Source organism: Rattus norvegicus, chromosome 8 (assembly GCF_021556685.1).
Source record: "Rattus norvegicus strain SHRSP/BbbUtx chromosome 8, alternate assembly SHRSP_T2T, whole genome shotgun sequence".
Lineage (NCBI taxonomy): Eukaryota > Metazoa > Chordata > Mammalia > Rodentia > Muridae > Rattus > Rattus norvegicus.
Genome location: NC_141541.1, coordinates 104,518,384 through 104,533,905, shown reverse-complemented (window position 1 = coordinate 104,533,905; position 15,522 = coordinate 104,518,384). Strand labels below are relative to the sequence as shown.

General features: G+C 44.6%; 1 protein-coding gene across 8 annotated transcripts in view; it reads right to left on the bottom strand.

Annotated features, from left to right (window-relative positions):
* The window catches only part of Gk5 (glycerol kinase 5), a 70,594-nt gene that overhangs the window by 11,774 nt on the left and 43,298 nt on the right, over nucleotides 1-15,522 (bottom strand). For all 8 annotated transcript variants that reach the window (NM_001430550.1, XM_087563124.1, XM_087563121.1 and 5 more), the window contains 3 exon segments: nucleotides 549-608; nucleotides 3,458-3,561; nucleotides 7,342-7,436. In NM_001430550.1, the coding sequence (NP_001417479.1) occupies nucleotides 549-608; nucleotides 3,458-3,561; nucleotides 7,342-7,436 (259 nt within the window).

Here is a 15,522-nt window from a genome sequence, read left to right as displayed (position 1 = left end):
TCTGTTGGAGCCCGGTGGGCTCAGCAGTGGGTATCCAGCAAAAGACACTGACTCCCCTTCTCCCAAATAAATCCTGCTCTCTATTCGGGTCTCCGTCCTGGCATCTCTCATTCCATTTGTCACTAGCTCAAGATTATGACAAGATAAACTACAGCCAACAGAAGAGCCCATTGGGATATAGAAGTCTGACGCTTCCACAGCGGGAGGATTGCTACAATGCAGGTGTGCTGTTGATGATGTGTGTGGCAAACACACTGGACCAGAGCCCCTGAAGCCCCACACTGCGCTACAGCCTCATAAATCTGAAAGAGCACTTTCCTCTCCAGACTGTTACGACCAACAATTTTATCACCAAGGAGCTGACATAGCTTTGGAAGTCTTAGGAAAAATGAAAGTAACAGCCTCCTCTTCCTTTAATCTCTAGTTTGATTGTTCTGTGGTGATGGCTCAAACCAGGGGAAAGGTTCAATCACTGAGCAACCTGCCGGGCTGACTCACCTGTATCTCCTTACGGACCTGGTGGAAGCAAAGCTTACGTACGTACGTACCGGATATTCGTGACCGGGATCTGGATTTCTCTCTGCAGCATATCATATAATTGTTTGTTCCTAGTCAGAGACAAGATAACTATTGAGAGCACACTCTGGTCATAATTCTGTATTTCGGCCTGATGTTTAAAAGAAAATAAGGACTATTTTTTATTGACTTGACTTGATAAAAGTTGCAAAAGAAACTATCAAAGAAATACTGGCCATGTAGACACTGCCTAATCTATGCTCAGAAAGCTCAGGGCCTCGTGTTTCTCATCTTCCTGCACGAGAGTGTGATTTTTATTTTACAGTTGGGTGTAACTTATTCAGTTTCAAGTGGTTATGTATTTAACCAGTAGCCTTTACTGTGACATACTCAAACAGACGTTAAAGTGCCAACACACGCTCCTTATATATGACAGATTATTTTGGAAGATTTACTCATTCTAAGTGTATGGGTGCTTTGCCTGTAGGTGTGTGGTCCTCAACATGACTGAAGTACCTGTGAGAGCCAGAAGGGGGCACCAGAGCCCCTGGAACTGGAGTTAGAGAGAGTTGCAAACTGCCACCTCGGTGCTGGGAACAGAACCTGGATTCTCTGCAAAGCAACCAGGGCCCCTAACCACTGACCTAGCTTTCCAGTCCCCAATTATTTATGTGTATGTGTGTGTGTTTTAAATGAGAGTCTTACCTAGCCAGTATGACCTTGAACTCCTTCCCCATGTAGCCAAGGCTGTCCCTGACCTGATCCTTTTAGTTTTACATTCCAAGGTCCCAGCATTCTATTCATGTGACCTCACACCTAGTGACAGTTCCCCTCCCTCCCTCCCTCCCTCCTCTCCTCTCCTCTCCTCTCCTTCCTTCCTCTTTTCCCTTCCTTCTTCCTTCCTTCCTTACATTTTTTTCTTTCTTTAAAGTCAGGATATCATTATGTAGCCCTGGATGGCCGAGAATTCACTATATAGACCAGACTGGCCTCAAACTCACTGAGATCCACCTGCCTCTACCTCCCAAGTATTAGTTATTTTTTTTTTCCTACATGGACAGTATAATTGGAAAAAAAAAACAAACCTAAGGAAGGAAGATCTAATTTTTGGTTCGAGTTTGAGGGCATGGTCAATCATGAAAGGCAGGCATGGGAGTAGAGGTCTAAGGCACAGTCACAGTCAGGAGGCAGAGAGAAACGCATCCTGCTCAGGTCAGTGGGTTTTCCTATCTCAGTTAACTGAATCTAAAACCTCCCTCATACGCATGCCTGGAGACTCGTCTCCTTGTGATGCTAAATCATTTCAGGCTGACGATCAGTGGTAACCACACACTGCACTTGTCCAATCGTCAGAAGACTAAGGAAAACATGCGAAATTATTCTTTAATAATTAGCTTTCGGTTGTAACAGATTGTTGTTGGTTTGACTTCTCCCTTGTGAGAATTCAGACCCTCACATGTTCAAAGTGCAAGCTATAACACTGAAAGCTATGTTCCCAGCCTGGATTATTTTTAAAAATCATCCTATTTCTAGGTATCAAATCTAAATGGCACTGGTTTAATTAAATATGAAAATTAGCCATAAGAATAAATTATATTTTATATACACTATATTATATATGTACATATATAATATACTGTATATACAAAATATACTATACATACACTATATTCTATAGATACACTATATATACTATATGCTGAGTAGTGAGGGATTGGAGAGATGGCTCCGTGGTTAAGAGCACTTCCTGTTCTTCCAGGAGACCTGGGTTCAATTCTCAGCATCCAAATGGAGGCTCAGAATAATCTGTAGGCCTGGTTCCAGGGGATCCAACACCCTCTCCTGCCTCCTGTACACATCAGGAATATACCTCACACAGGCAGGCATGACATGATGCACAGTAAACAGAATTTAGATTTCTAAATAAAACAAGAATTTAGAACATGTACATACCCACTTAGCTGAAGGCGTATGTTTAGTTAAAATTAAGAGGGTTAGGGAGGTAGCTCAGCGGGTTAAAGGTGTTCGCCTCCAGGCCTGGAGACCTAAGTTAGATCTCTAGAAGCCTCGTAACAGTGAAAGGAAAGAGCTGAGTTCACAACGTTGCCTTTGGCCCCCACACGTGTGCTGTGGTGCTTACCCAAGCACACATACAAATAATAAGTAATGAAATAAACACCTTAAAATAAAATTAATAGAAGCATCTCTTTCATTTTATACAATTAAGTTGCTCACACCTGTAATTTCAGTACTAGGCTAAGCAAGAGGTCCAACATGATTTTGAAGCCAGCCTGGGCTACAAGTTGAGTTTCAGGTCAGCCAGAACAGTATGATCTCCTCTCTGAGAACCAAAACCAACCAACCCTTCAAGAACTGGAGAGAAGGCTCGGAGGTTAAAAACGAATTCAGATGGCTCAGTGGTTAAGAATACAGACTGTTCTTCCACAGGTCCTGAGTTCAATTCCCTGCAGCAACCACATGGTGGCTCACAACCATTTGTAATGGGATCTGATGTCCCCTTCTGGTGTGTCTGAAGACAGCTACAGTGTGCTCATACATATGAAATAAATAAATAAACCTTAAAAAAACACTTAATGCTCTTGCAGAGGACCTGGGTTCAGTTCTCAGCACCTACACGACAGCTCACAAATGTCTGCAACTCCAGTTCCAGGAGATCCAGCTGAGGACTTGTGCATGAATGTAGTACACATACCACACACACACAATTAAAACATACATCTTTTAAAAGAATCTTTCCACCAAATCCCCCCTCCTCCTCCCCCTCTTCTTCCCCCCTCCTCCCCCTCCCCTCCTTCTCCTCCCCCTTCCCCTCCTCCTCCCCCTCCTCCTCCCACCCAGCAGAAAATTTCAGTTTGGTAGCAAATGTATAAAGGAATTGACCAAGTCTAAAGGTGGCAGAGGGAGTCGGGACAGGCTTTACCTGAAAGCTATTGACTCCAATATTGCTCGGACGAGATGGTATTTACTAGTGGAATGCTTCAAACCCATAAAAGAGGCACAGGCACACGGGTCATTTAATGGAGCCTAAAGCAAGAAAGAAAAACACATCATTTATGTTCTAAATTATATCTGCAGGCTTGACAGAAGAATGCTTATTTAAACAATTTACATTACAGAACAAAGAGCTGATTGTTAGACAACTTTTTTTTTCTTGAGACAATGTTTCTTGTATCTCAGGATGTCCTCAAACTTGAGATGATCCTCCCGCCTCCCAGGTGCTGGGATTATAAAAGCATGACTGGCTAAAGATAACTTTGGGGAGGTGGGTAGGGAGGGAGACAAGGTCTTAACCATGCAGCCTCAACTGATCTGGAACTCATTGTATAGACCACGCTGTCCTCAAACTCACAGAAATTGACTTGCCTTCAGTCTTTCAGAGAGCTAGGACTAAAGATGTGTGCCAACATACTCAGGCATTGTCTTTGGATAGGATTCTCATATAGACCAATCTAGTCTTGAATTCACCATGTAGGCAAAGCCTGCTTCCACCTCAGGCTTCAGTCATCAATCACATTGTGGGTTTTAAAAGGTTTGTTTAATTTTTATGTACAGCCATGTTCTTGTAGTTGTATGCCACATGTGCGTATGTACCTGTGAAAGCCAAAAGGGGGCACCAGATTCCCCGGAGCATCACACACAAGGTCCCATACGACCATTGTGAACTGGGAAGTAAATGCTCGATCTTAGAAGAGCAGCAAGCTGAGACACCTTCACCTCTTTTAAATACTATACTTTGTATTATTTTAGAGGTATGAGGCGATAAATAACTAAAGAGAGTTGTCAAAACAGTTACTATAAATTCCCTGAGCATATTTTTTTTTTCCCAAGATGGATCATCAGTGAGCTAACCAAATCCTACTTTTGTAGCTGTTACAAGATTGTACAGTCTGTCAGGGGTATGATATGTTAACTCAATCTCAGAAGACCCTCATACACTCCGGCTCCTTACCAGAGAGCAAACAGAAGGAGAATGTTACATTGTTGCACATCAGTTTCCTCTAAATTGAAACATTCCCCACTAGGAGGGAGGGCAGGGGACCTCAGAAAGAGTCACCTGCCTGGGAGAGTAGAAATTTGCAAGTCTTTAAGGAGGAAACAACTGCTGAGAAGACTCCAGGCAGTTACTGAGATTCCCCTGACTTGCAAGCTGTGCAGGAGTTGTAGCTTTCTGGAGTCACCTTTGTGGTGACAGGGCTGCTTTATAGGGCCACTTCTTTTTTTCACCACCTTCACCACCACCACCACCACCACCACCACCACCACCACCACCACCACCACCACCACCACCACCAGTACCTCCTCCTCCTCTTCCTCCTCTTCCTCCTTCTCCTCTTCCTCCTTTTCTTTTTGAGTTATCCTTGCCCTTGTTAAACGCCTGCACTACCATTAGTAACTCCCAATAAAAACAAACTGGTTCACCAAGTTTGTGCTGTGTGGTTATTAAACTGTCTGCTTTTGGTTGGTTCCCTTTCTGTTGTATGTATGTATATGTTGTATCTCCCCTGAAACTCTGTCATACAACCCATATATTAAACAATAAAGCTATTTTAAAACTTTGAAGTGAAAATATGATATGGTATTGATCCCCCCCCCACTAGTTTCTAGGTTATATTAGCAAACTCCACAATTTCAGTAGTGGTGGTAGTGAATTTTTTTTTCTTTTCTTTTCTTTCCTTCCTTCCTTTCTTTTTTTTAAAGACAGGTTCCACATAGCTCAAGCAGGCCATCAATTCTCTATGTAGTCAAGGATGAGCTTGAGCTTTCAACTCTACAAGGATGCACCGGTACACCCTGGTTTTTGCAACACTAGAGAGAAATCCAGGTCTTGATGCATCCCAGTAAGTGCTCTATCAACAGAGCTACAATCTACTCCCCAGCCATGAAAAATTATCAATGAGATGGACTTTTTTTTATTCTTAAGAAGATATGACTTTTACTTATATGAGTGTCTGTCTGTCCATAGTTATCCACAGAAGCCTGTAGTGAAAATATTTGTGTCTGTGTGGATGTGGCACCTGTCAATAAAAATCTGACGGCCTATAGCTGAAGCAGGAAATAGGAGGTGGGACATCCGGGGGGCATGAAGTATTCTGGGATAGAGCCAGGCGGGAGATGTACCTGGGAAGATGTGGGGAGACGCACACGGTACCTGAGCACAGGTAACAGGCCATGTGGCGGGATGTAGATGAGAATAAGTGATGAGCTAATCAGAAAAGAGGCTAGCTATATGACCAAGGTATTTGTAAATATGTTTTGAGTCTAAGTCTTATTTCTGGGAGCACAGGGCTGGTTTTTTCTAGAGCTAACTTTTACAGAAGTCAAAAGAGGGCATTCTATCTATCCCTTGGAGCTAGAGTTCTAGGTGATTATGAACTGCCCACCATGGGTGCTGGAAATCAAACTGGAGTCCTCTGGAAGAGCAGCAAAGGGTTCTTAGCCACAGAGCCTTCTCTCCGCCCTCTATGTGAGGTTAAAGGACTAGTAGAAGCTCTCCCCCAAATTACTGTTGTTCTTAACTCTATGCCTGAAAACTTTCCCTAAGTCTTTGTGACAGCATTCTAAGTCTGAGCAGAGGCAAGCACAGCTCTATTAATTAAAGAATACTAATTTAAGCATTTCAAGGTCAGGTCGTTTACTGGGTTCACTTTTGATCAGACATGGTAACCCATACTCTATCATAGTCGTTGAAAGATGGGTTGGTTTTTGGAAAAAGCTGATGGCACAAACAGATACACTTCAGAATATGTACATTAACTATGTATGTATGTCATTTCAGCAGCTTTCTTTCCTTTTTTTTCCCTTTTCTTTGGGGGTTGGGGTATGTACTGGCTAGTTTTGTGTGTCAACTTAACACAAGCTGAAGTTATCACAGAAAGGAGCCTCCCGAGCGCTTACCTAGGAAGCGCAAGGCCCTGGGTTCGGTCCCCAGCTCCGGAAAAAAAAAAAAAAAAGAAAGGAGCCTCCCTTGAGGAAATGCCTCCATGAGATCCAGCTGTAAGGCATTTTCTCAATTAGTGATCAAGGGTACCAGGGCTGTCCCTGGGCTGGTAGTCTTGGGTTCTATAAGACAGCAAGCTGAGCAAGCCAGGGGAAGCAAGCCAGTAAGTAACATCCCTCCATGGCCTCTGCATCAGTTCCTGTTTCCTGACCTGCTTGAGTTCCAGTCCTGACTTCCTTTGGTGATGAACAGCAATGTGGAAGTGTAAGCCGAATAAACCCATTCCTCCCCAACTTGCTTCTTCTTCTTCTTTTTTTTTTTTTTTTTTTTTGGTTCTTTTTTTCGGAGCTGGGGACTGAACCCAGGGCCTTGCGCTCCCTAGGCAAGCGCTCTACCACTGAGCTAAATCCCCAACCCGCCCCCCCAACTTGCTTCTTGGTCATGATGTTTGTGCAGGAACAGGAACCCTAAGACAGGATGTTTGCTTGTTTTTGAGACAGGCCCTCTCTATGTAGTCTTAGATGGCCTTGAATTTACAGAGATCTTCTTGCCTCTGCCTCCAAAGTGCTGGTGCTGGGATTAAAGGCCTAGACAACCATGGCCAGGGACATCCTTTTTCCAGATCTTAACAGTCTACTTTCCCTAAGTAAAGAAAGCGCATGTCGTGACACACACTGCCCAGCAACTTGGAAACTTGCCTGTTTCATATCACACACCTCGGTCATAATAAAAGTTCTATGATAAACCTGCTAAACTTTAAGTCTCACAATGATAGTGTCGCCAAGGTGAGAGTCACAGCCATGTAATGTGGAACACGGCTGGAGGGGAAAGTGTTCGCTAATTCTATTAACTTTTTAAAAGAATACCTGTAGTCCACTAAAAGACGGGACAAAATAAACCCCTTCAGAATCTTCCAGGCTCAGGGCCATTTTCTCAGTCTCAGCAGCATCTGTGAAGAGGTCTGCAAACACAAGCACAGGGTCAACAAAACCCTAGAGCAAAAGCAGTAAGAGGGACACACATAACCCACGACAAACCAGGACATGGAGGGTCCCCACAAATTAGACCAGAACATCAAGGGCTCTTCATGTAAAGCAGTCAGCACAGAAGGCATTCTGTCCTGACCACAAGGGCTTACAGCAAAGGTCTACACAAAGGAGACCACCCTGAAGGTCCTCCTAAGTAAGTTCTATGCATAGCAGCCCTTATTCTTTTCCTTAAAGTTATCCGGTTACGCTGAAGAAGAATCCATTTTTGTCTTTTTGTTTTTTTGTTCTTGCTGTTGTTTTTGTCATATTATTCTCATTATATTACATTATATATAGTGATACATACCTGTAATCTCAGCACCTGGAAAGCTGAGGCAGGAGAACTACCACAGATAGGTTCAAGGCTAGCCTGGGCTACACAGTGAGATCCTATCTCAAAGGCAACAAACAGAACATTACTTTCCTTTGGCTGGCGGTATTAGCTATGGTTTTCATTTCAGCTATGTTGGTGGTTTCCATGGCAACCTGAGTCTCATTTCCTGTTTACTATGTTAAGGACTTTTCATTGGTCAGTTAGCTATAAGGCCCTATATTGATCCTTTGTGTACGAGGTGGCCTTCTGTTTTCTTTTTAAACAGGGTCTCATGTACTCCAGGTTGCCCTAAAACAGCATGTAGCTAAGGATGGTCTTGAATGATTACTCTTCCTGCTCCTGTCCCCCTTGTATAGAAACAAGCCATGTGTCACTATACAGGCCTTTGGGTTTTTTGTTTGTTTGTATTGAGATACATTTTCATGTAGTCCAGGCTAGCCTAGAACTTTCTGGGTCACCAAGGATGCTGACTCTGTGACCTTCCTGCTTCTCCCTCTCAACTACTGCTATGGCAGGCAAGCACTACCATTCTCAAGTTATGCCGTTCTGGGGATTGAATTCAGGCTTTTGTGCACTTTAGGTGAGTACTCTGCCGACTGAGCTACAGGGAAGCCAGTCTGAAGTGACTCTCAATGAGGAAGTGGCGGAGTTCAGGTGAAAAACCTCCGTCCCCAGTCAAGCAGTCAGTGCGGCCATTTCATGCCTCAGCTAAGGTGGGCTTGTTTCACTAAGAAGAGCTGGTTAAAGGGAGGCAAAGAGATCAATGCTGGAACTCAGGTTGATGATGATGATGATGACGACGACAATTTGTGGTTGAATTTGCAGCTAAGTGGTATAATATCCTGCTATAATATGCAAGGTTAATATAATACCTACAAATTTTACTCAATATGATAGGTATCAGATCCGTTAAGTTTCATCCGTTTGGGCAAAATGTCCAGATGACAAATCAAAATTCCTCTGGTATTTCACAATCACAGGTTTAACTAAATTCACTTGGGGTGAAAGCAGGGGAATCAGGGTCCCTCTCAGCTACAGAGCAAGTTCAAGGTCAGTCTAGGGTACAGGAGACCCTTTTCAACCCTCTCAACTCCCCAAATCTACCCTTAAGCAAAAGTCAGGGGCCGTGAAATGATTTAGCAGGTAAAGTTACAAAGGTAACTTTTATTCTCTTGATACAATTGTCCTCTGAGAGACTCACTGCCTCCCTCTGGTAACTCAGGCCTAGTCCTGGGAAGCTTCTGGCCTCCATTCAATCTTATCCAGGCCTAGAATGTTTTCAGCATCTGAGACTTACTGCAGAATAAGCTCACCCTTCTTTCTGAACTCTGGCTGGATGGTCAACTCAGCTACTCTGCCTCAAAACTCTTCTCCATGCTGACTGATTCAATCTGGCTTCTCTCTGGGCCTCCAACTGATTGCTCTGCTTGGCCTCATACTAACTTTAGCAATCTGTTCTAATCTTCTGGCTTCCGATTCTCCAGCTCCTTCTGTCTTCACCTATGTCTAGCTTGTCCTCTCTGCACCCTAACTCTGTAAAACTCTCTTGGTAAAACTCTTTCCTCCTCTCTCTGTGCTGCCCCTCAAGTAGTTTCCCTTTCCTCTCTCCTCTTGTGAGAGCTGGCATGGTCTAGTCTGCCAAATCTTTCTCTGATTCATCACTTTGCTACTCAATTAGACATCACTTTCAAACATGGGTACTTTCTTCTACAAACTAACTTTACCTTCATTGTTTGGGACTAAAGGCATGTACTGGAAACAGGATTTTCCATTAAATAACAATCTCAGGTTCACCGTGTGATCAAATATCCTGCAACACAAAAGCACTTGCTGCCAAGTCTACTGACCTGAGTTTGACCCCCAGATCTATACAGTAGAACTGTCCCAGCAGATCCCTTAACCTCCACCATACATGGTGGCGTGTGAGCATTCTCGCACATATGCAATAAATAAATATGTGGAAGAAACACACATCTAGTAGCTGGACATACTGATGCATGCCCATAATCCTAGCATTTAGGAGGTAAAAACCAGGGGCCCAGGAGTTCAAGGCCAGCTTCAACTATGGAGTAATTCTGAGGATAATCTGGGCTACAAAAGACTTGTATCCAAAACAAAAGTGAAAATTAGGTTTAATTTTTATAATCAAGATAAGACATGCAAGATCAAAGCTAGACGTCTGGCTTAATTCCAGCTTCCAGTTTCATGTTTTTATGGGGTTCCTGAGCCCCAACAAGTGGGTCTCTGATTCTTGTGCCTTCTCCTGAATTATTCCTTCTGTTTGTCTTGTTCAATTTTAATGCAACTTTTGTTTTATTTTACATTTTATTATCTATCTCTTAGAAAACTTTGGTTTTGTTTTTTTTTGTTTTTTTTTTGTTTTTTTTTTTTTTGGCTTTTCCAGACAAGGTTTCTTTGTGTATTCCTAGCTATCCGGGAACTCAATCTGTAGAGGATCCTGGCTGGCCTCTGCTTCCCAAGTGCTGGGATTAAAGGTGTTAGCCACAACCGCCCTGCTGCCCTGCCGAGTGTTTGTTTACTAAGGAGAGATAGAAAGGGGATAGGATGGGAGAGGAGAAGGAAATGGGAAGTGTAAAGGAGAGGTTTTAGGTCTCAAACTTAGACAAGAAGCTAACTGAGGACTGGCTGCCAGCCTCCCTCAGTCCCTCCCCTGTGAGGGCCCTAGTGCGTCAGCGCTTTCCACTCCTACTCTGAACTCTCCAGCCCCTGGCGTTACTGCCCTTCCCCTAGCCATTTTGGCTACACAGTCTCTAGGCCTCTGACTGTTGCTCACGTCTTGGTCCCTGCCTCCTCCCCACTCCTGCTCCCCACCTCTGTCCTCTCACAGCCAGGTGGTCTGGACACTTCCAGATACCTCTGGCTGCACTCCCCCATTTATCTACAATAAACTTTCTCAACCCATACCTAGGAGGGCCCATGTCCTCAGTGTTTTCATTCAAGGGGAAACTGTAATCAGGATATATTACAAAAGAAAAAATATTTTCAATAAAAGGGAAAAACAATGGGGAAAAACAATGCCAGGTCAAGGGCACACGGAAAAGGCTTCCCCTTCCTTCCTTCCTTCTTCCTTCCTTCCTTCCTTCCTTCCTTCCCTCACTTCCTCATCCCTTGCCATGCAGAAGCAGACAGAAGTCGTGAAGGACTATGTTCAACAGAGAGAGACTAAAGGACACTATCTAGCCAGACACCAGGACGCAGCCCCTGCCAATCTATCAGGGAGACCCCTGAAAAAAAGGCATTCAAGACAATTACCTTGTAATGATCTTTTTCAAAGGCTGCCCAAGCAAAGATGTGACCACAGAGAATGAACTAGAGTCACTGAGAACGAACCTCTAGGCAGAACACTACCAAGAATGGCCGCCAGGTGGCACTACGGAGCGACAGAGCCAAACAGCAGAGCAAATGCTTGGAAAACAGAAAAGACAATGGAAACAGCCCTAGGGCAGTGGAGGAGGAGGAGTTCGCAATCTCAGCCCATCCAAGTGGACTAAGGGGCTGCAGGGATGGCTCAGTGGTTGAAAGCACTTTTGCTCTTGCCCCTGACCTGGGTTCAGTTCCCAGTTAACACGGTGCTTCCCACCATTCCAGGTCTAAGGGATCTGACACCTTCTGACCTCTATTGGTACAGACAAAGCATTGTAAGCAGAAAATAAACAAACTGGACGTTAATACAAGAAAGGAAAACTTGGGGTTGGGGATTTAGCTCAGTGGTAGAGCGCTTGCCTAGGAAGCGCAAGGCCCTGGGTTCGGTCCCCAGCTCTGAAAAAAAGAACCAAAAAAAAAAAAAAAAAGGAAAACTTACAATATCAAAATTCCCCATAGAATCTAAATACGAGTCTCATAAACAGCCTAATGTCAGAAACACCTTAAAATCGGTTAATTTTCTTAATTCTTCGCAAGAGAATAGATAATAAATCCCAAGATGCCTCAGACATTGAGATTATTTGAGAAAAACTCGAAGATGACTACGATGGCCACAGTCTGAGAAGCAGACTTAAAGGGAAGGCAGGAAGCCTAGTAAAGGAGCAGAGGGAGCTGGAGAAACAGGAAACAGATCTGCATCAGGAGCGCTGGCTGCTGCCGGAGAGGTGGCCAGTGCCTTCAATCCTAGCGTTCCAGAGGCAGGGACAGGCAGATCTTTTTGAATTAGAAGTCAGACTGGCCTAAAAAGTGAGTTTCAGGACAGCCACCATGAGACAGAGAAACCTTGTCCCGAAAAACAAACAATGACAACCACCACAGCCACAACCACCACCACCACTGGCTGCTTTTCTGGTGGACTCGGGTTTGATTCCCAGCTCCCACATGACAGCTCACAACTGTCTATTACTCCAGCTCAATGGGATCTGATGCCTTTTTCTGGCCAATCAATGAGGGCCCAAGTACATATATAGTGCCAACATACACATAAATCAACATAAACACTTAATATAATATCCTTTCTGAATTAAAAAGAAAGAAAAGAGAAGCTGTGAAGAGCAGTCAAATGAGGATTTTAGAGATGAAAAATATAATAAAAACATGAACTCTTTTGGATTGGCTCAAAAGAGAATGGAGACGACAGAGAAAACTGGAAAAACTGGAGACTGGATGACAGAAAATACCATGGGGAATGAGGAAAAGCACTGAAGAAGCAAACAGAAGAAACAGCTCCTGGGACTGTGGGACAAAGACAGCAAGGATCCCTCTCCTTTGAGGCACAGAGGTAGAGTAAAATATCAGAGAAACTACTCCTTGAAAAATAAGTTACTATAAATTCCAACAGTAAAAGAAAAAAGGGGGGTCCTGGAATCTTGTACAAGGCCCTGGGTTGGACGCCCCCCAACAAAAGATACCGCTCAGTAGGGTAAGTGCAGAAAACCGTACCAGGGCCACAGTGCAGCAGCTGGAAGGAAGGAGTCTGCAAGTTTTCACCATAGAGAAGCGCTAAGTGTTTGAGATGACAGATGTGTGTCCCCGGTGCAAACGTTACAGGGCTCAGCACATGAACTGAGCCATCACACAGCACTGCTTTAGGACAGAATGTTTCTTTATATTTTAGATGGGGTCACATGCAACCGAAGCTGGTCTCCAATCCACTATAGTCAGGAATGGCCTTGACCTCCCAGGAACCAGGATTATTGGTATATGCTACCATGCCCTACTAATGCATATGATCTTTATGGTGTTTTTGAGGTGCTGTGGGTCTAATTCAGAGCCTTACTATTAGGAAAACACTATTGTCCAACTATGCCCCAAGCCTCTATAACTGACGGACTACAAACAATCAACAAATAACACGGCTGAGTATAACATGCATGTGTGTGACCTCAGCAGCAGACACGGCTGAGTATAACATGCATGTGTGTGACCTCAGCAGCAGACACGGCTGAGTATAACATGCATGTGTGTGACCTCAGCAGCAGACACGGCTGAGTATAACATGCATGTGTGTGACCTCAGCAGCAGACACGGCTGAGTATAACATGCATGTGTGTGACCTCAGCAGCAGAGAGGCCACGACGGAAAGAATGCTGGAAGCTGAGCTACAGATTGAGACCTCCCTCAGGAAGGGGGGGATGGGCTGGAACAAGAAACAAAGGGTGAAGGGGAGGGAGGTGGAGGCACTCCAAGCAAATAAGAAAGAATCTCAACAAATTCCAAACAGAAATATATGCTCAGACACAGCACAACAGAGCTGAAAGCCAAAAATAAAACTGGGGGAGGGGCAGAAATGTGGCTCAGTTGGCAGCGTGCTTGCCAAGCACTAGTGAAGCTCTGTACTCTGTCCCCAGCACCACATAACCCAGGCACCGTGGTGCAGGCTCGTAATCCCAGCATTTGGGAGATGGGGACAGGATCAGAAGATCAAGGCCATCCTCTACTACCTAGGCAGTTCTAGGACAGCCTGGTATACACGGGATCCTGTATCAGAAGACAACAAACAAACCACAGCCAAACTGCATGTTGAGGGACAAGCATTTCAGTGATGGAGGCCTGGGCATTTCTCACCAGGAGCTCTGAGGCCAAAAGATAATAGAGCGATGGCGCAGTTTATCTTTTATTTGCATCCATCCATCCATCCATCCATCCACCCACCCACCCATCCATCCATCATCCATCCATCATCCATCCATCCGTCTGTCATCCATCTATCCATCAGTCATCCGTCTGTCCGTCCGTCTATTTACTTTTGCAGTACTGGGAGTGAAGCCCAGGATCCGGTGCCAGGCAACTGCTCTGACTGAGCTACACTCCAGCCTGGAACATCATTTAAATTACGAAAGAAAAAGACTATTGTTCCAGAATCCTACATCGAGTACCACTAAACCTCAGAGGAAAAACAAAACCAACCCCCCCCCCCCGCCCAAGTCTCCAAAGGGAGAGCATTAAGAACGTTTGTTATAACTGACATGTAAGTTTTTAAAATAAGGAGCCCAGCAAGGTGGTGGATGAGCAGGGTGCGTGGTCCGAGTCCGACATCAGGGGTTGTGAGGTCATTATCTACAAGGCACAGGGAGATAATCACACCAACTCCTCTGGGCAGACCTACCTACACGACTGGGGGACCATGATAAGGCTCCACATATTAACAGTAAAATAATCCAGGACTCGGAGGGGGGGCAGCTGAGGTAAGAGGATTATGAGTTCAAGGCCAGGCTGGACTACATAATAAATTCCAAGCCAGCCAAAGCCACACAATTTATTTACACGAAAAGTAAATAAATAAAAAGTTAAAATATCTTTATTTACTTATTTATTTTTAGTCAGGTATCTCCCTGCTAGTTAGTTTTTGCCAGCTTGACACAACGAGAATCATCTGGGATGGGAATCTCAATTTAAGGTCACATCATACTGGTCTGTGGGCATTTTCTAGGCCCGGCACATGTGGCTTGTGTAAGCAGGGAAGCTGAGGGAACCATGGGGAGCAAGCAGTTTTCCTCCATGGTTTCTGCCTCCCCTCAGTGACTGACTGTGACCTGATATGTAAGCCAGGTTAACCCTGCAGGCTGGTTTTGGTCAGTGTTTTATCACAGCAACAGAAACCCAGCTAGAGGACAGTGTCACTCCAACCCAGGCTGACCTGGGACTCACAGCATCCCCTCCTCACCTTCTCACACGCTGAGATTACAGGCACAGAGAAATCAACTCCTCTAATGAGGCACACGTTACCTCTCGAGGGATGGTGCCAGAGAGCAGGAGCCATTTACTTCAAGTAAACAGTTTGGAATGTGTACTTACCGAGGAGTCTAATGGGGATTGCTTGGGGCAAGCAGACACAACTAGAACTAGCAATTAAAAGTGATCCTGCTAAGAAAGAAGTCCCCTGACCTTTGTCAGCTGAGGAGCTGAGAACTGCCACCGCCAGGGAAGAGAAAAAGCATTCGGGAGTGCTCCCCCTTCCCCAACGCTGTCCTTCCACTGTGGTCCGCAATATATGTGGACCACTCCTCAACCAGAGGCCTCCACACATGACCAAGCCTCCTGATCCTTTATTCCTCATCTAGCTAAACTCTGTTTCCAAGACTGAGGTTTTCTGTGTAGCCCTGGCTGTCCTGGAACTCTCTCTGTAGACCAGGCTGGCCTTAAACTCAGAGATGCTTCTGCCTCCTGAGAGAAGGTATTAAAAGACATGCACCACCATCAGCCCAGCCAGCCTAACCACTTTTTTTTTTTTTCTTTTT